Consider the following 25,431-nt stretch of genomic DNA (forward strand, 5'->3'; position numbering starts at 1 on the left):
TCTCTTATAGTATGTGTTGGGGGACGCATTTGCGGAGGGGTGTGTGTGGGGTTACGTGTACAGTGGTGTGTGCGCGCGTGTAAGTAAAAAAAACTTGCAAAATATATTGTCGCCTATTTAAACTTTATTTCCTCCGTTCACACTGTAAGACTGCATTGCACACGTTCATTAACATCCATATGAATAATGAACAATGTTAGAAAGTCTTACATTGTGAATAATCATCTTTTAAAAATCCAGTATCATTTTCCATTCGCTTTGCTACATGTTCTCCTCCTCCAACTTCGCCACCTTCCTCAGCACCTCCTCCTCCTTAGCGGCGATCTCCCTCTTCTCCTCCTCCGTGAACGGCGGCGGCAGCGAGCACGGATCAAACCCGGCGACGAACCCCTCCACGGACTCATCCATGCACTCCCTCTCCCTCCCCGCCGCGGCGGCGCACGCCATGCTCTCGGCACAGATCTCAACTGCGTTCGCCGGCACGGTAGGCTTGTACCGGAGCAGCTTGGCGTACTCGGTAATGAGGTGGAACATGTAGTCGTAGACGTAGTCCATGGCCATCTGCTCCCGCACGAACCGGCTCCCCTGCTCGCCGATGCGGCGCGCCGCCGCCGGGTGGGCGTTGCCCCAGTCGACGGCGGCCCTGATGGACTCGCACATCCGGGTCCGGTTGATCGGCCAGTAGTGCTCGCCGGCGACGAGTCCCCGGGAGAGGATGTCCTGGTACGGGGTGTTGACGAACAGCACCGGCGAGTCGCATGCCATGATGTACTTCTCGCTCACCGACCATGCTTCCCCCTCTATGTATATCTTGTACCTGCAAATCGATTGATTAATTTTGCAGCCTTATGTTTGACAAAAAATCATATATGTTTTTTGACACCATGAATGTATTATGCATGCTGTCCATTTGTCCGTGTAGTCGAGAGAGCGTGTATATGAGTGGCTACGTTTATAATGTGTATGGTAAATAATCGAAAGTATTGCAGAATTTTCACATAAGACGGTTTAGAGCTCACCTAGAATAATGCATGATTTTTTTACATGATTTTAATGTGAATTAGTTTATTTTGTCTAAAAATTTCTGTAAAATTGCTTTGTTTTCACGTATAGTTTTTACAGATCATGCGATAAAATGATAATCTATCTGTTTCTTAATAAATGACATCATTGACTGGTGTATCGTTTGACCTTCATTTTATAAAACCAAACACTACATAACCTGTTATATATTTTCTTGTGACTTATTTTATTGTAAATAAATATTAAGTATGAGCTATACTTTAGCATATTTACATTAAATCTTTTAGTTAGACGAATGGTCAAACATTGCTCTGAAAATAAATGGTGTCATCTTAAAAATAATATCGTACGTAGTATATACTTGAGAATTTACACATGTATATGACACATTACCTGTGTAAGCATTGCTTCGGTATGCTAGAATCTTTGAAGCCGTTATGTATGGCATGATTCCAATCCTACAAAATGACATGAGAATTTTGCAATTTGACATCAATGACTAAATACTAACAAAAAAATCGAGTGAATCCCATATAGATAGCCCCTTCAATTAATGTTATGATATTTTTTTCCTTTTTGAAAGTACGGAGTACCTGGCTAAAGAGACGAGCGTTCCAGTCTTTGCCATCGGACGCCGGGTTGCACTTCATGAGCTCGCCGCGGATGCGCGCGACGCCGGGGTTGCCCTTCCAGAACGCGAACGGCTCGCGCTCCGGCCACCGCACGCGCGCGCTCTCGCGGCGCACCGCCTCCAGCGTCGCCGGCCACGCGCCGATGTTCACCTCCGGCCACCCCCAGAACGACCAGTCCGGGAACACGACGTCCAGCGTCGTCGCGTCCCTGCAGTACCGGAACACCGGCGGCGCGTCCGCCGGCGCCGCGGCGAAGTCGGCGGCGCGCACCCGGCCCCGGTCGTCGCAGGCGAACATGATGTCCACGTCGGGGACGCGGCCGGCGTAGCGGCGCAGCAGCTGCGCGACGCCCCACTGTGTGAACGCGTCGCGCGTCTGGTACGAGCGCCGGTACGTCTCCACGTAGGCGCGGCCGGACACCACCACCAGCCGGAAGTAGGCGTGGCGCCGGCCGCGCTCCACCGCCTCGCGCGTGATCCCGGCGCCGCGCCACGGCCGGAGGTCGTCGTGGATGTACCGGAAGTAGTCCGGGCACGACGCCGCTGGCTCGCCGCCGGTGGCGGGCTTCGACGTCGGCGGCGGCGATGGCGGCGTCGCGGGGCACGTCGCCGGCGCCGCCGTGCCGTTGCCGCAGGAGAAGGGCGGCAGTGTCATCAGCGGCGGCGTGGAGATGTTGTGGTGGGGATGCCATTGTCGCGTGCTGGTCCTCACCATGCTGCTGTCACGTAGAAACGACTGTACGTGTGCAAGCATATGGATCAGGATTCAGGAACACGTACTCGTAAATCTTTGAGCTCTATATATGACCCAAATACAGTTTTTGTTTCCAATTAATTTCTAATTTGATAAATCAAAACGTGTCATTTTAATTTCATTTTGTATAGATGTCAATAGAAGAAACTATTCTAAACTCTCGAGAGAATGTCCCCTCGTTACTTATTACATGCCACTCAAAAGGTTATGAAAAAAATAAGAAAAAAAACAAAAATATATATTAATATGTCATAGATTACTTCACAAACATACAAGATTAAATTTAACTTCTACATGTTGAAAAAAAATTATTTAACAATAAATATATGTTAACTGGCTGTAGTTTATTTTTTTTTAAACTCCTAAAAGTTGAATTTCAATCAATTGTTTTTAATATTATGACTATTTAAGTGATATGCAAACTATAACAGAACATTCACCGGAGATTTTAAAATCCACTTTCAAGTTAGTAGTAGAAAGAACAATATGAGCACACGTAGCTGATCTAGAACATTGGTGATTAAGGACATTATTAGCGGTGATCGAAGTACTTCAATGTTCAATAGTTTGATTAACTCTGGTCTGAGACTCTGATCGAGTACAACGTCACTTGTTTGACTTGGCTAGCCAGCAGTAACTTGTTGCCACATGGCACTATCAAACGCCTGTTGGTATTGGAATTATGGAATGCGATCGATTAGCACAAGTTACCCTGTTTCTTACTAGTTTTCTTGGTCATGCAGCACTCGTTTTCAATCCTTGTCCTAATTAACACGCAACATATAACAACATATTGACTTGATCTTGATGTTGGAAGTTGGAACAGTTGATCACAGCCAAAGAATGCAAAAAAAAATAATAATAATAAAAAAATCTTGACACAAAAAACACAAAATGATCAGTAAGATGCTTTTCTCCCTTCCCCTCTGACATAAGTCGATCTAGCTGAATGCGTTATGTAATTAAAACTTTTTTCTTTTAATATATTGAAGTGTACTTCTTTTACGTGTTCATAAAAAAAAAATCAGTAAGATGCGTAATTGCAGATGCTTACAGCGTCGAGGCCGACCCATCTGTGTACGAGGATGAGCAACGCGAGGAAGACGACGCCGACCATGACGGAACCGACGCCCTTCATCCTCATCACCGACGACGGCCACCGCCGCCGTCCGGCCGGAGCGCCGCCCATGTCGTCCTCCGCCGGCAGCGGCGGCGGCGTCGTCAGCGCCGCCCTCTCCTCGTTGCCGGCGGCGTCCCGCCTGAAGAAGCTGGAGCTGCTTCTGCTCATCGGCTCATGCGTCATGCATGTGCACGGTGCAACTGCTCTGAAGTCTGAAGTGAAACGAAACTAGCGAAAAAATTAGGAGAAGCTAAGAGAGGAGGAGATAACACGTAGCTGCAGAGTTTGCAGAGACGATGCAACTTTAATTTCGATCGGAATTAATCTGCAAATAAATCAAGGCGATCAACCAGCTCACGGAATCATTTATACGGGTTGTGCTGATTAAGCTCGTAGTAGTACACAGTTACAATTAAGTCTCGAGTCAACGTGGACAACAGGGCAAGTCGAGGGAGACAATTTTACGAGGAATTAATATCCTATAAATGGTTATGAATAAGATACCAAGAAGTTTAGCAATGTAAAAAAAAAAGATGACTATTCATCTTTTTCTGAGTGTTTTTAACTATTATTATTATTATTATTTAAGATTTTTCTTTCTTTTATTACATGAAAATCACACACCACAAGCTACACATGTACATCGCATTCACACATACTCACTCCGTCCCAAAATATAAGTATTTTAGCATAGTGTCAAATCAAACATTTTTAATTTTAACTATTAATATAAAAAATAAAAAAGATCAATCATGTAAAATTAATGTTACTAGATTTATCATTAAGCAAACTATCATAATATGTAACTCTGTTTATTTAAAATATTTTAGTTTTACAGATATTGTTGATCAAAATAACATCTCGAAGACTATGTCGAAATACAAAAAAGCTTATATTTTGAGACGGATGAAGTATACCATTTCACTCTTTAATGGATGTTCAAAGAAACATGTACCAGTGGTAACATTTTAGCCTCAATTAATGAAGTTTTATTGAAAGCATATTTACATATGCACGATATTTGTGGGTTTCATAATTTGAGTCCTGGTGAATAAAGTTGTACCCATATAGATCTACCACCAAATCGTCGGTGCTTATCCATTTCCTTCTCTTGATTCGCAGCACAATTACAAAGTTGAGACTTAATTCAGACGTAACATGTTGTCAATACCATCTGGATTTAATTAATTTATTAATTATTGGGTTGGCAAGTTTTTCCCGTAGTGTAAGGACAAGTTGTACCAAAAAAATTGGGAGAAGAGGAAAGTATGGAGGAGAATTAATTCCGTTGCATCGAAGAAACATCATGTCGATTGCATGCACGGTTCCATAACACGCCCGGTCTTCCAAGCACGGGATCAATTTTTGACTTGCGAGTTTATAAGCTAGTTTGTGCTGCTTCACTCCAGCCTAATAATCAATTAATTATCCATCATGCTCCACACATTTTGATAGACTAATATCACAATTATGAAACGGTTGTGTGCATGTGCCATCCTTTTAGAGCAAGTTTAATAGTATAGCCAATTACTAGCTCTAAATCATCTATAGCCAATATAATAACCAATTCATACAATAATTGCTCACTGTACTATTAATATCTGGTCATACCTATCATACACACCGTATGTCTTGGAATCCGTGCTACAGCTGGCTACAGATCTGTAGCCTGTTGCTCTTCTTTATCTTCTTTTATCTCTTTAAAATATGTTTATAACTGGCTTATAGCCTGCTATTGTACCTGCTGTTATACAGCTGCTGCAGTTTACTTGTCCAGCTTGGGGCAAGAACGCTTGGCTCCAAGAAACAACCTATGATGTGCAGTATAACAGCATCCAATTGCTAAATCTTTATATGTAGTTGGCGAAAATTTGCATGTAGTTTTTTTCCTCAAACCTTTATGAATAGGGTTACAGACATTTACGAATCAACTTATGAGGGTAGAGCTGAATTGGAACTCAAAAGAAAAAAAAAAGATATCTGAACTTCTGCCGTGTCCCTTTTTTGGGTAAATTTGAGGGTGAATAGTCAGTTTAGTCCTTTAACTTTTACTCAAAGGTCGAATTAGCCCTTAATGCTTTATAGTGTCCAAATAAGTCCCTAAAGATTATCATGCGGCTTAATATAGTCCTTGGACCCACTTAAAATACCATGTGGACATGCCACATCATTCATGCATGTAAAGTTCACATTTAAATGTCCATTTTAACCTTACATTTTTTATAAAAAAACAAAGGGAAAAACAAGAAGAAGCAATCATAAAACAAAGGAAAATGCCAAAAAAAAAGTTTGTTACCAATGCTACATCTTTTTGCCAATGGCCAAAACCTTTTTTTTTTGTTTTTTCCAATAGTTTTTCTTTATTTCCTATGAAAACGTAAGGGTAGAATGGATATTTAAATAGTATTGCATTTGCATGTATAGATGATATGGCATGTACACATGGTATTTTTAGAGGGTCCAAGGACTATATTAAATCACACATTGAACTTTAGGGACTTGTTTGGACAATACAAAATGTCAAGGACTAAATTGATCTCTAAGCGAAAGTTCAAGGATCATGTTGGTTATTCACCCTAAATTTGAAGGTTAATATCTTTGTGGTGTGTAATTGAATTCCTACACAAATCCAATTGATGTTAAATATACTGTTAATAATCCTACACAAGCCCTCTGAATATGTGTGAGTGGATAAGTTCTAGTGCAAAGTTAAGTAGTACCGTAAAAGTTTTGTTATCTTTAGGCTGGTATTTCAGTTAGTTATTTTGTTTTCCATCAAACTGTGTCAATATAATTCACAATTGTTTTAAACTACAGCTTTGTAATAATTTCTGTACCTTCAAAGAAGCAAAGGTCGAAATGAATTTCATTATTAAAAAATATATATACTTTCTGACACACATATATACACACATCACTGTCCACAAATTTTGTTTTGTAAATTTTGGCTAGGAGATCTGGCATTCCACCGATCACCAACAAAGAAGCAATCGGTTCCTGCAACATTTGACTGTCTATACAAGTGTTTCTTCAATGTAATACTTTCTGCATTGTTCAGTTTGAAGAAAAACACTGAACAACCAGAAGTTCAGAACTCCAGACCGCTGTTCATCTGAATAGAGAACCAGGGCCGGCCAAAGCTATGGAGGGGAGCGTCAACTCTCAACACTAACCCTGAACTTGCTGCACTCCCGTTCAACTTTGATCTCCCAATCTGCAATACACAAAAAGGCATTATCACAGAGGTTAAAACTTACATGATTTTTTTTTGCTAGGACAATAAGTTTCATTTGCAGTTAAGGGCTATGTAGAACAAACTGGACACACCGATATAGACGCATAGGCAGAAGGAGAAGCAGTGTGAGAGTAGCCACAAACAACACCAGCATTCTCATTCACCGAATGGATCAACTCCATGGACAAACCCGGACGGCTTCCACCGAAAGTAGGGCATATGCTGTTTGTCAGAACGAAATGACAGTCAGTTTTGGATGCCAATTTCAGCTAAATTTTGATGCTATATTAGAATTCGCAATCACATCTGATTTATGGATCATTGGTGAACAGTGTGAATGAGAAAGAACAGAGGTGTTCAAGACATTTTGCCTGAATTGCAGGGCTGGTTGCAACATAAGGCCACATCTCTTCCATGACAGTGTTTGGATAGTCCCCAGTGAGAAAGACTTATCTGGCCACTGCACCATTGGAGTGATGCTTCCTCCACTCCTGTTCTGGAAGAAACTGATCACATTGTAAGTAGTACTAATCGCACAATGCGATGCAGCAATGAAGCTTCAGAATTCAGATGCAGCAAATTCAGATATGGTTTGGAGTTCATTTGGCAGCTGACCTTGAATGAGTAACTAAACTTCTTCTCTCCTGGGAATTTCGCATGGGCTTGAAAGATCCCGCGACATAGAGGAAGAAATGCGCGAGTAGTGAACCCATCGCCGGCTACATATCTTAGTTGTCCATTTGGAAATTGCATGTCCATGAATGACTGCTTGATTTGGAAGATCAAGGTAAGACAGGCGAAATATAAATAAAAGAACTAGCTATTAAGTTTGATATTTTTCAGGAATTGTGAAATAAGAAGTATTCCTAATACAAATGTTCAGTTAACCACATGTCCACATTGTCTGCAACTAAAATACAGAAATAAACAGCACAATTAAGCTCAATGTGCTGGATGAGAAGTAGCATATCCAATTGACAGTCCTCTCATTCTAGCATGAGCTATGAGCTGAAAGAAGAAATTGTAGAGAAAATGCCAAAACTTACACAAGTAAAAGGATTTAGGCAAATCATTGACATGAAGAACCATCTTCTGTGAGCTGACCAGTAAGCAGGACAGACTGAATGCACACCATTCTGTGCAGAAATAGCATAATCATTTAGCAATACATTGGCACAAAATGTTGTGCACATAAAAATCGAAGGATCAAGCAATACATTTAGCAGAAATAGCATAATCATTTAGCAATACATTTAGCAATTGCATTAGCACAAAATATATGCAATTGCATTGCTCATTACCTTGCGCTCGAAGCCGTACCAGATGAGATGGCGCTTGGACAGGTGCACCGGGAACAGCAGCGTGGTGTCGCGCACGAACAGCACCGGGCCGAGCTGCACCATGAACAGCGGCGGCGCGGCCGCGGCGGCGCTGCTGTGCGACGCCTCGGCGCGCCACAGGTCCCCCCTCGCCACCACCGAGCTCTCCACGTCGCTCGTCCGGCTGTCGTACGTCGCCGACAGGTTCATGCTCCCCTGCACCCAAGAACGCCTCCTTTAGCCGCCGAGGATTCCCATGGCGAGAGCGATCGAGCACGCACGCGCGCGCGCGCGGGGTTTAGGTTCTTGCCTGCGACCGCGCGAACCGGCCGGAGACGCCGACCGGATCGTGCCCGGCGACGCCGCCGCCGCCGCTGTCCTTGCTGACCCGCGCATCAACGGCGGCGGCGGCGGCGGCGATCCTGGAACCCCCGTTCCTGCGGTGCCGCTGCGCCAAGGCGACGTCGAGGCCTTCGTCGATGCGCAGGCGTCGGAACACGTCGCCCACAGCGCGTCCGAGGCGGCCGCCGGCGTCGAGCACCGCCGCGGCCACGCCGGAGAGCTGCTCCTTCTGCGGCGGCTGCGGGAGCGGTATGAACGCGGCGAGGCGGCGCGCGAGGTCATCGGCGGCGGCGGCCATGGGCGGTGGATGGGATCGAGCGGCGGTGAGGTTTGGGGGGTGGGAAGTTGGCCGCCGCCCGCCGGTGGATAAGGGACTCGTGGCGGGAAGAAGCTGGAGAAGAGTGTGTGTGTGTAGTGGAGAGGAGTGGGAGACTGGGAGCCTCGCGTGGACCCGGTGTATGGACCGGCGGTGCGGTTGTTGCGCGGCGCGTGTGAGGTGGTTCTGTGGACGCGGTCCATGGGAGGAAATGGTGAGCGAGCAACCAACCTTGTTCAAAAAGCCGTTGGAGAGTTGAGGTAGGGGTTGTTATGTTGGGCTTTCTCCTGGGCCGGCCCAAATTCAGTTCAGGCCTCCTCCATAACCCTCCTACACCCCCGGCATATAACCCGTCCCATTTGCTTAATTAACCTATCCCTATGTGGTTAATTAGCCTTGATTAACTTCAATCCAGCTACCCAATCAATACAATCAGTAGGCCTGCCTGCCTCATGGAGAGCTATCTGCAGTTCTCTCAACAAAAACTTTTGAAATTCCTCGACTTGGTTATAATTAGTACCAGAACGTACGTTATCTGTATGATACCAAAACGTTATCTGTTTAAAAACAGAACTAATATGCCAATACATCGTTAAAAAGAAAGAAGGTACTACTACACTTCATTAAAATTTAAGTATCTAATAATTATGTTTATACATCACTCAGTGGCTAATATTTTACGTTATAATTTACCATCGTATACAGAATCAAATAGTGAACCTCAATCTTTATAGTATATTTTAACCAGGGGCAAAGTTAGGATTTGAGATTAGGGGGGTGTAGGGTGAAGATAAACCATGAGACCGAATAACTAGTCCTTTAAAAATAGCCACCGTCAATAACAAGCAATGCGTAAACTAGTCCTTTAAGAAAAACTTGAATTTTAGCTCTTTAATAATATCATTGGAAATTTAAAACTAGTCTTTATTGCTAAATTCTTTTAATGTAAACTATTAAATAATCTCACAAATAAGTATCATCTATTTTACTTTGAAAAAGATGAGAAATCACAAACTAATTTTGTAGATCATGTTTCTTGCTAATATTTTTAGACTTGCTAACTAACTAAACTGATAATACTTTCAAGCTACACAAAATAAACTAGATAAATACTTATCTTAGCTAACTTAATATAGAGTAAAAACATGGGGGTGTAGTGGTGTTAGTATTTGGATAGGGGGGTGTTGGCACCCTTCGGCACCCCCTTACCTTCGCCACTGATTTTAGCTATCCTCTTTGATTTTAAATCTCTAGTATATTAGTTAATACCTGCAATATAGATAATTTTTTTTTTCATTTTGCCACGATTTTGTTATTGTCTGATTGCTTACCTATTTATTTGGACTTTTAATTCGGATGATATTATCACCAATACCACTTATCATCCATATGTTTAGTACTCATACGGCTAATTCGAAATGAAATAATTCTTTTTATTATCATCATATGCTTTTTTACGTTGATACGATATATTAGTTGTAGTAGTGAAAAGGCATATAACCTAGCGGTTGGCTGGTTGTAGGGATCTGAGTAGCACCCAAGGTCCCGAGTTTAAATTCAAATCCCCGTAGGAGCGAATTTTAAATGGATTATTTGAGAGCTAAGTTCCTAATTTTAAAAAATTGAATATATCCAGCTGGATATAGAGGCCGGGTAAAAAATACCCTTCTAAAAAAAATGGCTCCAGTAAACCTTGGCATTTGCATATCTTTTTACGGCACTTTTTTTTATCGTATTTACTTGTCAAGTTGTCCCCCGTCATAATAAGATTCTGGCTTCAGCACTGAATGTGGTAGCTCTTTTCTTGACAATATATAATATATCAAATAAAACAATCCAAATCCAAAACACAAACCTCTGTTCTTTTCAAGCAAAGTCATGGCCGACTCAGGCTTACCCATACACGTCTCACCATCGGAGTGTCAAACAATCAAGCGACGTTAAGCTATAGCTTTGCATGACTCGATCTACCATTAATGGGTCCTAATTAAGCCTATGTCGTCTTCAATTAGAGCAGGTATAATAGCGAAATATAAGTCAGCTATAAACACATATTAAGAAGATAAAAGAGGAGAGAGAAGATCAACGGGCTATATATTTATAGCCAGTTGCAGCATAGACTACAAGACACAATATGTGTATGACAGGCGAGACCATATATTAATAGTGTAGTATATATTTATAGGCTATGTTTAAGTTAACTATAAGTGATTTGAAGTTAATAGTTTTCTATACCATTAAACGCTCTTACGCGATGTTTGCCTCTCTCTCTAATTAACCTACCGAGTACCAACTCGCTGGAGCTGAGTCATCATCCTGGCCTATAGCTTGTGCGCCATGTCAGCCTCAGGAAAATTAGCATATAATATTTCATCCTAGGTGACAAAACTATAGGCAGTTTTTGGATCATATCATCACAAACACACAAAAAAACATAATAATCTTGGAAAAAGGTTCAAAACATTACTAATTAAAGTCAATCAATAAAAACACGAATATTAATTAATTTGAAGTTTGTAACAGTGTATGAACAAGCAATGCATGCATGTGGCTTAATTTGTACTAAATGATTTTATAACAAGCATATATACAAATTTTGTTGCCCAAGCAAACACTCAAAGAGTCAGACAGTTTACAGTTAATTATACTTAGAATAGGCGATAGAATTCCAGAGTGATACGTTGGAGCAGCTGCACATATTACACATATATTTCAGCACATAAAACAAGTTGAGAATTTCGCGTGCACACTTCATTATTATACAGCATGTGTATGCATGCAATTTCTGGTTGATGCCGAAAATAACAACACTTAACAATCTTAATCCAGCTCTCTTCGATGATATCCACTTGCCAATTGCCAAATTGCCTTCCACGCGTGCATCTGATTGGGATCACATCAAAGATGAGTAGGTTTTCAGTGGCTTATGGTTGAACTCTGCAAAGTTGGTGTAATTTAATTAAATTAATGAACATGCCAGCTTGTCGGCAATTGCCAATTGCGTGGATGTCCATATGAGATGACACCTTCCCTAGCATTTTTAATCCGATGAAACTTTTAGAATTGCAGTTCCATTTTTACAAGAAGTTTGTAAGTTAAATTACTGTGGTTTAAACTTTTATGTTTTATTTGAAATCGGAACAATATTGTCTATCCTAACATCCAAGTCCAGAAAATCTTGGTTTCTGAACTGTACCAAACAAAACCAAAATATCTATAATCAAACAAAATTTATCTAATGATAATTTTTAGACTTCCAGAACGACCATAGTTACTTCTGATGTTAGCAAAAGTACTGGGTGGTACAATTTCAGTTTTGGACTGATTAGTGTCAATTTGATCATTTGTATAAGGTTTAATTTACTGACTTTGAGAAACGGATAAGAAACCAGGAAAGAAGAGTGTGAAGATGCTAGGGATGCTTAAGAAAGTAAAACGCGCAACACATTAATTATTAGCTCTTTAATTTGTCGTTTATCCATGTAACCATCAATCTACAGATCTACTCCATGTCAAAGTCAGAACAAGGACAGCGGTGGAGCCAGGGACGAGTAGGAAGTTATGAATCGTGTTCAGATCTTTTCAAGCTGAAATTCTGAATAGTGAATAGTACCTGCCTGATGATGAAGTTTTCATTCATTTCTGTCACAAAATATTTATGATTCATGAGATGAGATCACGCATGGACAGCAAATAATTAGCTCTGCAAGGCACAGAGTGAAACACATCGACAATAAGTATTAACTTCTGCAAGTGAAGAAGTGCAGTGGTCACTCTGCTGTCTGTCCGAGGATTTTGTTCAGATTTGTAACAGAGATGGCTGATGTCTGAACAATCAGGTAAGAATCCAGACATTCAGTGACAGAATTGAGTCGAACTCATTTCAGATTACAAAACAACCAAAAAGATTTGGAGGAGGCAACAGAGTTCGAAAGAGAAGCAACAGTTTGCCTGAAAGAAAATGGTGCCTTCCATGCATGAGCAATCTCTGAATATTTTGATTCTGAAGAACTGTATCATATCGGCTGGATCGGGTAGATGTCTGAACTGTATCTGCATGAACAATCTCCAATGAGGAAAGCAGTTGTTGGCTTTCCAGCCCGTGTACGTCGATCAGAGCAAACGAGGCGTTTCCTTGGAAGGAAAGCCTTCGTAGCTGCAAGGCAACAACTACACAGGCTCAGGCTGCTGCTGTTCTTGATCCATTTCTTTGGCGTCTCAGATTTCTTTAATACCATAAGTTTCATTATTTTGGACGTCATCATGAGCTAATAATGCATGTTTGGTACTCAGATTATGTAAATCCGTAACTTGGCTTGATCTAACAATGTTAAGCTCTGTTTGTAGTCTGAATATTTCACCTATCTAGCCGAATTCAGAAGTCAAAAGTTGTCGGGTTTTTTTTCCGTCAGCTATAAAAATCCATAGGCATATTCGTCCTCGTCCGTATTATAAATTTCTATTCGAGATCTTCTTGACAGAAAGGAAAAAAAGAGAGCAATTTATGACACACGGTAATGCAAACAAAAGAAGAAGACGCGGAGTTACCAGTTTCAGGCGCTAAACGTTGCTTCAAGGGAGTAGACACGCGTCTAATTAACCCTGCTACGTACTACCTCGATCACAAGCCACCCACACAAATATCACCACCATTAAAAAGTACGCACCATTCTTTTATAATTTCATAAATTTTATACGAATACTTCAACCAAATTATCACAAAACTATAAATATGTATCACAAAACTACAGATTTAGCATCAAATTTATCGTAAAACTACATATGTCAGATCTAAGGTACCATATCACAAAACTACAAATTTTACAAATTTAGTGATGATGGTATCAAAGAACTATAATTTTAGAATTTATATCCATAGCACTGTTGAGATTACAAAAGTTATAGTTCTTTTTAATAAAACTGATGTTAAATTTTTCATTTTCTTATATGATACCTTAAATTTGTAGTTTTGTAAAAAAAATATAGAGTAAATTTCACAACACTACAGGTATGTTGCACAATTTATCAAAAAGACTACAGATTTAAGAGTTTATTTCATAAAACTAAATATTTGGTGTCTCCGTTTATCATAAAACTACAGGTACTTTGAACAATCTATCACAAAACTACAGATTTAAGAACTTATTTCATAAAACTATAGATTTATTGTATTCGTTTATTACAGAACTACTCATTTATTGTCTTCATCTATCACAAAACTACATATTTAGTGTCTCCATTATCACAAAACTACATAAAACCATGTAGTTTTGTAATAAATGAAGATATTAAATTTGTAGTTTTGTAAAACAGGTTCTTAAATCTATAGTTTTGTGATATATTATGTAAAGTACCTGTAGTTTTATGATAAACGGAAACACTAAATCTGTAGTTTTGTTAAACAAGTTCTTAAATCTGTAGTTTTGTGATAGACCGTGTAAAGTATACGTAGTTTTATGATACACATTATTAAATTTGTATATGATAGATTGATTAAAATATATGTAGTTTTATAAAATTTACTTTTTTATAATCTAACCCTGGCAGGCATAAAGCACACGGGGTGTAGATAACTATAACCCATTCAATTATTACATGCATCAGTCACTTCATCTTGAAAGCTTAAGCAAATTAAAAAGAATAGGTAACCTAATACACTTACGGTTCTAACATGTGTACCATGATGTTTGAAATGAGCGAAAATAAAGAAAAAGTTAAGATACGGTCAAAAAAATCATTAGCGCATGATTAAAAGTGACTTTTAATTATTATAAACCTGAAAATTAGGTTTAATCGATATTTTAAAGCAATTTTTATATAGAAAGGTTTCTACGAAACATACCGTTTTAGCAGTTTAAAAAATATGCTAACAGAAATAAAAAAAATTATATATCTTAATTAGAAAAGAATCTACTATATCTTAATCTAACGGATTGTTTTTATTTCTGTTGATTGTTGTCTCCGTGTGTCTTGCTCTGTTCGATGCGCTTGCTGGTTTGGATTGTTCTCGCATGTCAGGTAGCTCTAGGTAGCTTAGGTTAGCTGATGGATTAGCTGAGATGAGCTGACAACTGCTGCTGCGATGCTCTCTCTGTTAATTGCCCTTGTCCCTACGCCTCCCTCCGTTCGTTCCCGCGCATATCTGTATAAAAGCCTACCTAATTCCCGCCAAATCTTCCCCCGCTCGATCTCATCGATCTCCACCACCTCACCTGCAAGTAAGCAACCCACCCACCCACACACACACACACTCGTACGGCGCTGTACTGTACGGTACGGATCGGGCTAGGAGATCGAGCAGCAATGGCGCCTCTGTACTGCGGCGGCAGGGTGGCGGCGGCGGCGGTGCTCCTGGCGCTCCTCGTGGCGGTCGTGGCGCCGCCGGCGACGACGTGCGCGGACGCGGCGCGGGTGCTGCTCGGCGGCGAGCTGGCGGCGGCGGCGGCGGCGACGCGAGTAGAGGAGCAGGATGTGAAGACGACGACGACGCAAGCAGCAGCAGCAGCTCCGCCGCCGCCGCCGTCGTTCGCGCGGTGGAGGACGGCCGCCGGCAATGCTGCGGCGGCGAGGTTCCTCGGCTCCGTCCCGAGCCCTGGGATCGGGCACTAGGTTTAGTAATTAGTTTACCAGTTTAATTAATTAGAGTTCGATCGATCTCCATTGATGATGATTTCGTTGCTCTCGAGAAACACTCGAGGTTTTCCGGCTAGCTCTACAGTGGTGGTGCACAGTAACCCCCAAATCCAAAATTTCTTACTTAAGAACACGAAAATGTGTAGTGCTGCATTGATTTTTTCTAAGGCTTTCAATGGTAGTGCACATCTTAGCTCTACAAAATAATGGGCTAGTTGGTCTGGGTTCGAAATCTCGTCCGTTCTATTTATTCGATATTAGGTCTTTCCTTAATATTCGTGTTTCTTTTTTTTATATATTTCGTTGCTTGATTCGATCCGGTTAATTGATTTTCTAGTTGCTCTCCCGTGTTGTTGGCTTGTTGCTTTTAATATTTTTCCTTTTTTTAATTACTAGTTCTTCCATTTCGCGCTTGATCGATCGATCGGGTCGGGTGAGTGAGTGATTGGAGGTTGAGTACGCTAGGAAGGCAAGTTTTTTGTAGGCGCGTCGAACGCTAGCTGCAACTTGTTGCGTGTGGTGGTCGCGTGCTCGTGTTGTTTTCTTCTGCTTGTAGTTTGTAGCTAGGCTTGTACTACATGTATATAGCGATCAATTCCATTCATTTATTTTACGTTGTTTTCGTTTCTCTATCTGTACATATGACATGTTGGATCATATTATTGCTGTTATGTTCGTGGATGGATGGTTGGAAGATGTTAAACATATCGGACAAGTTCTTCGCTTATTTATGATACGTCGGTGTTATAGTTAGCACACGCGGTTTTACGCGCGTGTGGTGGTTGATTGTCACATTTATTACTGTGTCACTCTAGTTGGTTTAGGCTGATCATAAGCCGTACAAAAAAGCTAAGGAGGCAACACCAAATCATTTTGTGATATGACTTGTATTTCTACCAGCCAAAACATTCAAAAATGCCTACAATAATTCAAAATTAAGTTTAAAGATTTGAAATTTGGCAACAACTTATAAGCCAGAAAGCAAAGAATAAGGGCTCTCGATGTCATAACTATCATAGATGGTCTAAAAACAAAAACATTTGTTATATCTCAAGCAAACAGGGATATAAAAAAACTGTCTATGACAGTGTAAAAGGGACATTGGGATAATAGACAAAACACACATGCTATCTTATCTATAATATTCTAGTAAAATGCTTCCACTTTCTTTGTTTTTAACAAATTTGAATTTCACGTTCATCTCGAATACTCCCTCCGTCCCAAAATAAGTGCAACCGTGGATATCCATGCCTAACGTTTGACCGTCCGTCTTATTTGAAAAATTTATGAAAAATTTAAAAATATTTAGTCACACATAAAGTAGTATTCATGTTTTATCATCTAATAGCAATAAAAATACTAATCATAAAAAAATTTTAAATAAGACGAATGATCAAACATTAAACGTGAATAGTGCAAAACTGTACTTATTTTAGGACGGAGGGAGTAGAATAGAATCTATGGTTTTCGTCCTACTCATGTCCCCTTCTCTCCAGACGCAGACCACTTTGGCCGTGACTAGGAGCATTAATTCTTCCACCCAAATTCTAGGCTGATATATAAGTGTATGACGTTGATACGGAAATCCTTATTGAGAAGTCCAATTGGCCTCACGGAGTAATGGGAAAAGCATAAAACCATTGTTTAGTGTCTCAAATTGACATCCATATATATATAGTTTCATGGTTTTCTGTGTTCATGACTTTTAGTCAAGTGGGATCATGCAATGATCCTGACATGTTTTTCTGGAATAGTTAGGATCAAATTGGTCGAATAGTGCATATAGGATTGTAAAAGACTACAAAATTTAAATTGAGATTTTGATTACTTTGGTGCTACATGCATAAATTTTGTTTGTTATGAGTGACCTTTTGTTAAATTCAACATCATACACTTTTTGACAAGTTGCGCCAGAATCAATACTCCCAATGTTATAGAATGTAAGTCACTATATATAGGCCTTTAACAGAAAGGTAAAACAACTTACATCCTGTAACAGAGAGAGATTATATTTAATTTCGCCCCACTGTCAAACAGTTGGTGTACAAATTAAATACCTCAGTACATTAGCATGATTTGATAGGTTTATTTGAATTAAGGACAATTGAGTTGATTGAACTCGTGCTATAAGACATGATCAATTTGCCATGTCTAACTCTCTATCTACCACTAGCATTGCCGACTTAGTAGTAGTTTTCAAAGCATGCTTAGGTATATTTCACTGTGGCTAGCATAAGATTGGGCCACTTGACTATATATATCTATGGATATATTTGGACACCGTTCAAGTTAAAGTGGTTCTATGCTCCATCAAACTTGTTCAAGTAGCATCTGATGCCGACTCATTAAATTTAGTCACTTCTACTGTGGCACCTGCCTTTACCGACAGCATTTCCGATCAACTACCTCTACTGTCCAAATGCAGAAGAACAACTATTTCTGGCAACGAATACCAAATCAAATCTGTTAGTAACTAGAAAAAGCTAGTATATATATTTTACGTTCATTACTGTCAGAATGGAGGAGGTACTACATGATAAGCCGAGAATAAATAAATAAATAAAGAAGATTTGAAGGGAGAGGCGTCCCTCCAAAAAAACATCTTTTTAAAAATAAATTGTAAGTATGTTAGTAATCGAACACATGATCTCGGGGTAGATACCACAAATTTTTTATCACTGTACTATCAAGCTCATCTCGATAAGACGAGAATGATAAGAAATTTATTTGTAAGAATGATTAGAAATGTTTCACGTCTCCGATCTCTGCCCATTCCGTGGACAGACAAAATAAATTGTGATTGGTTGGTTTTATACATGAAAAAACAAAGCACATTCTGTCGAAAATTATGTATGTGAAGGTACAGTCATAGTCAGGCCGAAACGCAATCTTGAAGACAAAGAAACAAAAGAAATGGTAGTACAGCGTGAGACTGATAGAAAATGGAGTATGTAACCAAAAGTCACATGACATTGAATAAAAGATGCGATATTTTGCTAGCTACAGTGACGACAGAGACGAGCACGAAAGGCTTCAACAGCAGTGGACACTGTCCCTAAAATGTGGGCCTAACACGTTCTCAAGTAATATACCCTCTCCAAAATAATTGGAGCACTAATAATCACTTTACTGTTTTGTAAATTTGATCTCGGTTAAGGCCAAACAAAACAATGCAAATATTTTAGACACTTGCCTAAATATTGCATCATCTGCGACTCACATACACTGTTTTTTTCAGGGAGGGTCACATACCCTGGTTAGTTTTATTCTAGACGTCATTTGGAATCGGGATTTTCTAACAAAATTGTAGAGATTTAATTAATTTATATAAAAATTTGATGAAATACATGCGTTTCAAAACAAACTATGGTTTTGTTGATTCCAACAACCATGATTTTGTTGGTTCCAACAGTAGTCGTATGTTTGAACCTCAATTATCTCTTCTACTACTACTATAAAGTGGGAGTCGTCATCCTCCACCTCTACATAAAATTTTCTTTCCTCCTGTAAAAACCATCCACACTAAAACCTATTTTATAAGGAAAAAAACTAACAACCCATAGGGCCCTATCCTCCCACTAAATTGAATAAAAAAGGCCGTTGCAACGCAGGAGCCATTGTAGTAGGAGGAAAGAACCACAGTCAACAAGTCTGGCATGGCCCATTACTTCGCTAACAAGTCCAAGATGTGCGTTAGCCAATTATCCGTTTCTATCTGATGGGTCATATTGGTGGCCTTGATAATATTTCCAATCTCCATTCGATCCCACAACTTCCCGAGGTGGTCGACTTGATATCTTTGCATATGGTCTTCGTGCGTAAATTGTCGCTCCCTACTCTCTATCCTCTTCTCCGGTTCCTCCAAGGGAAAATTTAACTATTTGCCACTTTAGAAAGCGTCCACTCTTCAAATACCACCCTTTAAGATTGTTCCAACGCTTTTGCTATTGCATGAACATGCCAGCATAAAATTGCATTAAATGTCTATTTTGTCCCTAGCCCTTGTCTGTCTTTATTTGCACAGTGACGGCAAAGGCGAGCCGCATACCATCGGCACTCCTCCGCTTCTCTGGTATAGTATTATTTTATAGGCCTTGGACCGAAAAGTTGATATGGCGTGCCAGAGAGGACCTTAAGAGGGCCTAAATGGCTCCATTATAGTTTTGAAGTAGGTAATAGTGGGTCTCAGATAGGCATATATGACCACTATATTCCTTAAAGGAAAAAAATCCAGTTTACCTTTCTCATCTAAGATTTGAGTTTCAATCACATTTCTCAACCGCCAAATCAGGTATAATGTATCCTCTATTTCCCAAAACCACTTTCTAGGACTACTATTTGCACTAGTATTCTGGTAACCCTTTTGAAAAATAGAGGATACATACTACCTGGCTTTGCCATTGAGGGACGCGATTGAAATTAACCCGAATCTTTTATGAGGTACTACCTCCGTTTTTTAATAGATGACGCCGTTGACTTTTTCTCAAATGTTTGACCATTCGTCTTATTCAAAAAATTTACGTAATTATAATTTATTTTGTTATGAGTTGTTTTATCACTCATAGTACTTTAAGTGTGATTTATATCTTATACATTTACATAAAATTTTTAAATAAGACGAATGGTCAAACATGTGAGAAAAAGTCAATGGCGTCATCTATTAAAAAAACGGAGGGAGTACTCATTAGAATCACGGGCCTTAAATGTGCCATGATATCTCCATTATGGGCCTATGTTGGGCCGTATTTTCTCTTTCGTGAGCCTTGAATGGGCCATAGTTATTCTCTTTCAGAATAAGTTCACCAGAGGTCCCTCAACTTAACAGCGAGATTTTTTGAGGTCCCTTAACCACAAAACCAGAAATGTATACCCCTAAACTCACACAAACCGTGCACTCAAGGTCCTATGGCAGTATATATGAGTGGTTTCGCTGACGCGGCATCCTAGTCAGCAAAAAAAAAATTAAAAAAGTATGTGGGGCCCATATGTCAGTTGCACATTCCTTCTCTTATATTTTCTATGTTCTCTCTTCTTTTCTTCTTCAGTGAGGGAGGCCGGCAATGGGCGGCGGCGAGCCTGCGCGGCAGCGGAGCGGCGCCAGGATGCGGGCCAGAGCGACGATGGGCGGCAGCGGGCGAGCGGAAGAGCGTGACGGCGGCGGGCGCCCTTGCCGGACTTCATGCGGAGGAGGTGCGGGCCCGCCGCCGCCCATCACCGCTCCGCCGCTGTGACTGTACAACGAACGGCTTAGTAGTAGCTAGCCAGCTAGCCAGACACGGCGGGAGCAGCGTGGGTGGTGAGGTCAGAGACGGTGGGGCGGCGGGGGATCACCGCAAAGAGGCCCGCCTCGTTGTCGGCGCACTGTGCCTCCGCCGGCGCCGACGAGGAGGAGGACGACCTGTCCCTGCTGCTGCGTTGCAGCGTGCGGTGGCGGCGCTTGACGGCGGCGAGCGCGGAGTCCATGTCCATCTTGTCCTGCCTGCAGTCGTCGCAGCAGAACGCCACGTTCCCCCTGCACAAACAACACATATGCAATCAAATCAATGAATCACTGAATAATCGAAGAATCAATCAAGCAAATATATATGCACGAGATTCGACGAGAGAAAATTAATTAAGATCGTGGTACGTACTTGTACATGAAGATGTGGCGGTTGAAGTGATGTCCCGCTTGCAGAGGAAGCAGGCGTCGAGGTAGTGGTAATCATCGTCGCCGCCGCCGGCGCAGGAGGAGGAGGAGTTGTCGTCGACGAGGAAGATGGTGGACTCCATGGTGGTCTCCCAGAAGATGTTCTCGCTGCGGTGGGCGCCCTTGCCGGACTTCATGCGGAGGAGCAGCGGGGCCGCCACCGGCTGCACGCTGCAACGCAGCAGCAGGGACAGTTCGTCGTCCTCCTAGCCGGCGCCGGCGCCGGCACAGTGCGCCGCTCCGCTGCCGCGCGGGCCCGCCGCCACGCTCGCCCGCCGTCGCCCTTCGCCGCTCCGCCCGCCGGCTGGGCGCCGGCCTCACTGAAGAAGAAGAGAAGAGAGAGGAGAGAAGGGAGGAGGAGAAGAAAAGAGAAGAGAAGGAATCGGCAGCTGACATGTGGGCCCCACGTATTTTTTAAATTTCTTTTTGCTGACTAGGATGCCACGTCAGCGAAACCACCCATATATACTGCCATAGGACCTTGAGTGCACGGTTTGTGTGAGTTTAGGGGTATACATTTCTGATTTTGTGGTTAAGGGACCTCAAAAAATATCGCTGTTAAGTTGAGGGACCTTCAGTGAACTTATTCCTTCTCTTTCTCGTTCCTTCGATACCTGACAAGCAAACCTGAGGACAATCATTCGTTTGAGCTTGATTATAAGCGCTCGTCCAAGTACGTGTTTGGTTGACAGGAAATTATTGCAATGATACGTAGGTGTATGTATGTACATTAAACAATATAAAATTTAATAAGATATATAATAACAATATAAGATATTATATAAACATGCAAATCTAAATTTGATCTACTTACGAAGAAACAAAAATTACAAAATTTATCTACGTTGTACCGGTACTATTCACTATCTAATTTTATTATTTTTGTTTTTTAGTTCTAGATCAAATATAGTCCTGTATGTTTGTATATAGACTTATATCATCCCAATTGATATTACTATATTTTGTAAAAACAAATTATAATTTTTTGAGTCGCATGTGAACGATGGGCGCCATTGTATTTAGGTATAGAAAATCCTTATCCTTTGGTTGACCCTTGGCCTGCTGTGTCTTCTTCGCATTGACATGAACCGTGTGGTTGTTGATCTACAGTTCTACACGGATCACTGTGCTGCTCATTGCTCGATCACCATTCACCAGCCAGTGATCGAGTAGCCAAAGGAGACGAGATATTTAACCATTTGCCACATTTAGATGTAGCAAATAACTTTTTGCCACTGGACCCACATGTCATAGACACATGTGAACCCACATGTTATTGAGATAGGGGTGGCAAATAGTTATTTGCCAAATCTAAAAGTGGCAAATGGTTAAAAGCAGATATGAAGATTTTTGAACATGAGTTCACCAAAAAAAATGCAGGGAAGTAAAGGACATTCTCCTTCCAGCAATGGCATCAAATATTCTAGGTCTTGACAAGGATTACTTCACTAACCAGTTGGGTGAAAATGTCACCACTCATGTCAGATTCAACTACAATACCTAGTGTTCCAAGCTAGCCTGAGCTTGTCAATGGCCTCAAGCCTCACTCTGATGGAACAGTTCTTTCCATTCTCATGGTTGACAACAATGTCAATGGCCTTCAGGTTCTCAGGGACGGAGTCTGGTAGTACCATGTCCCAACCATGCATGCCTTATACGAGTACTTTGTTGATCAACCTTGGAGACATAACCGAGGTACTTGCCTAGTTGCAAAAAAACATGTTTGAATTTTGAATGAATTTAAACGAAAAATCAAAGGGTTGTTATTTCTGGAAAAAAATTCGAAATGTGAATCAAATATTCTGTTTCAGTAATTAAATAAATAATCTGAAAAAAACCTAAACCTAATGACGATGGCACCGTAAACTTCATTATGTGGAGTATAAATGAATCTAGCTCTACAGGAGATAGAACTGTCTGACAGGCGCGCAGTGTCCACTATCCAGTTTGGAGATGATCATGATACATGAACAAGCGTCTTGACTAACGCTTGACAACAACTCAAGTGCTATGATTCATAGTTTTAAAAAAAAGTGCTATGATTCATGGGATAGATGAATGCGACAGTGGATCCAACTGGACTCCACCTACACACAATTTCATTCTTTCAGAACTATCTGCAGATCGAGATGGTTCATCCATCCAAATCCATACCAAATCTATTACAAACAAAAAAAAAAATTCAGAGAACAGACAGACTAGGCCATATGAAAACCACACTAAGCCATGATACACTACCTAATTACGTACTACTAATTTCTTTCAGGTACCACTAATTAGCCTTTTCACCAGAAAGAGCTTAGCTAGCAAGCTCATTTCATTTCACTGTAAAGTTCGTGTGCAATTAGCAAAGCTTGCAGCATCATGGTAACCAATTTTATATCTGTTAGGTCCAACAAACGCTCGTGTCTTCAGTCTTCACCAATCAGGCCATGACCACCTGATTATATTAATTACTTTGGACGCCATTAGTTAAATACACACTTGGTAGGATGTTTGGTTTGCTAAACCTGTCTCGTGTCAGATCAGTGCTTCGCAGAAGGCAGATATGTGGATCCTGTAGCTAGATGATACCCGAACCCGGATTGGAGCTCAGTGGTTTTTACCTTTTTGATCAGATCTGCTTTTCCTCATCTGGATCTCGCAGTTTCCCTCCATTTTAAAAAAAAAAACTTAAATTCTAGATATAAATCTGAACAAAAAATTGTCCAGATTTATAGGTAGAATTTAATTCTATATAGAACGGAGGGTGTATTTGGAAGATGCAATACTTAGTCCGCACTTCACACTTACAAAACCTTTTGTCTTTTCGTGGGTTGCTTTCAGATCATACACATCATCCCCTTTATTTGTTAAATATATTTGAGGAGATGCCTGATCATGCTATTTGAAATTACACATAGATTACGACCAAAAAATTTAACTATGGAATGTACCCAAACTTTATGTCGCCCTGTTGCCTGAATGTGTAGAGTATCTTACAACGCCCCACATCATTGTAGATAATCCGTAATGTCTAATTGTATTTATTTAGTATATATGGTATAAATGTTTTTCATCTTTAGGATTGTTGCAATGAAGCAAAATTAAAATATTTCTAAGAATATCTATTGTCATGGTTCACAATAGGATATTGCTATATATAGGTCAACAAAAAAACGTTTAATTGTAAAGCACAAAGCCACTAGCAAGGATGCTATTGGAATGGATAAGCATGAGCATGAGTGGCTCATGTAACCAGTGTGGCTCTGTAAAAATTGATGAATGACTACGTTCAATGTCCCACGGACATACATACCATCCGTGCACTACGTAAAAAAATATGCTTAAGGCAACAATTAATTATAAAACTTTTATAACTATGTTTTTAGTAACTTAAAAGATAATATAAAGTATACTCTCCCCGTCATAAAATATAGTAACTTTTGTCAGCTGTCTAAATTTATAACTAAAAATGCTTATATTTTGGGACGGATGTAGTATATAAGACCATTATATCTATGTTTTCAGTGACTGGAGAGATAATACTGAAAATAAATTTTAATAAAAATATCAAAATAAACTTAAAATTAAATTAAATTTTTAAATTTGAATTTTAACTATAGCTAATAAGCCAACAAATGACTACGATGGAGCTGTAAATGAACACACTAGGCAAATCAAATAAAGACAAAGCAGAATCAGTAAACCATTTCTCCAGATAAAAAACGCAATCAATTGCATCTGGGGGAAGACTCAATGGTCCAGCCTTGGCTTAGATCCAAAATTGCATCCACTATTTTAAGTGGGGTACAGTTAAAATCAAAATTATCCGATCGTACAGTGGACAAAACCTAGATGATCCCCATTGTGGGGGCATATTGACCACACTACTAGCGTTATCGTCGCTCTTCAGCTTCTCAACCACAACCAAAATATAAAATTTAAAACTTAGTTTTGAATTTATTGTAACAGCTTTTACCATATTTTATTTTCTACCACTCATTTTATATAGCTAAATATAAGTTTTATCTACAAATTAGTTTCTTTCACAAATAAACATTATGATTTAACATCAGTCATAGGTAAAACGATTACACTATACACTATTGAGAATGAGTTCTTTAGTTGAGGTTTCCAACTCATTTTTCTCGTTTTACACATGCATATTTCCCAAACTACTAAACATTGTGTGTATTAAATAGTTTTCTATACGAAAGTTGTCTTTTAAAAAAATATATTAATCTATTTGTAAAAAAAAGCTAATAATTAATTAATTATGCGCTAGTGAGTTTTTCTGTTTTATGTGCGTGAGGGATTTGTTCCCAACAAGTGTTAACACAGCCTAATTAGCCCCACAAAGGTTCATAATTTTAGTGGAATCCGGTTT

At 40.3% G+C, this 25,431-nt stretch overlaps 3 protein-coding genes and 1 pseudogene across 3 annotated transcripts; 1 reads left to right on the forward strand and 3 right to left on the reverse strand.

Moving 5' to 3' along the window:
• Positions 1–106: 106 nt before the first annotated feature.
• On the reverse strand, positions 107–3,915 carry LOC4340161 (uncharacterized). The gene is made up of 4 exons (XM_015788745.3): positions 3,463–3,915; positions 1,617–2,390; positions 1,417–1,481; positions 107–817 (listed from the first exon to the last, which is right to left on the reverse strand). The coding sequence occupies exons 1-4, from the start codon at positions 3,709–3,711 to the stop codon at positions 262–264; spliced, it is 1,644 nt and encodes a 547-aa protein (XP_015644231.1). The 5' UTR covers positions 3,712–3,915; the 3' UTR covers positions 107–261.
• A 2,457-nt stretch (positions 3,916–6,372) lies between these two features.
• LOC4340162 (uncharacterized) lies at positions 6,373–8,837 on the reverse strand. The gene is made up of 7 exons (XM_015786464.3): positions 8,393–8,837; positions 8,065–8,298; positions 7,810–7,899; positions 7,379–7,528; positions 7,135–7,259; positions 6,856–6,985; positions 6,373–6,742 (listed from the first exon to the last, which is right to left on the reverse strand). Exons 1-7 carry the CDS (start codon positions 8,720–8,722, stop codon positions 6,617–6,619), a joined length of 1,185 nt encoding a protein of 394 aa, XP_015641950.1. The 5' UTR covers positions 8,723–8,837; the 3' UTR covers positions 6,373–6,616.
• A 5,960-nt stretch (positions 8,838–14,797) lies between these two features.
• LOC107278611 (uncharacterized) lies at positions 14,798–15,986 on the forward strand. Its single transcript, XM_015786637.3, has one exon. It carries the CDS (start codon positions 15,044–15,046, stop codon positions 15,347–15,349), a length of 306 nt encoding a protein of 101 aa, XP_015642123.1. The 5' UTR covers positions 14,798–15,043; the 3' UTR covers positions 15,350–15,986.
• Positions 15,987–20,057: 4,071 nt separating this feature from the next.
• On the reverse strand, positions 20,058–21,328 carry LOC9271114 (FCS-Like Zinc finger 2-like; annotated as a pseudogene).
• Positions 21,329–25,431: the final 4,103 nt, after the last annotated feature.

The sequence above is a fragment of the Oryza sativa genome, chromosome 6, assembly GCF_034140825.1.
Source record: "Oryza sativa Japonica Group chromosome 6, ASM3414082v1".
Classification (NCBI taxonomy): Eukaryota; Viridiplantae; Streptophyta; class Magnoliopsida; order Poales; family Poaceae; genus Oryza; species Oryza sativa.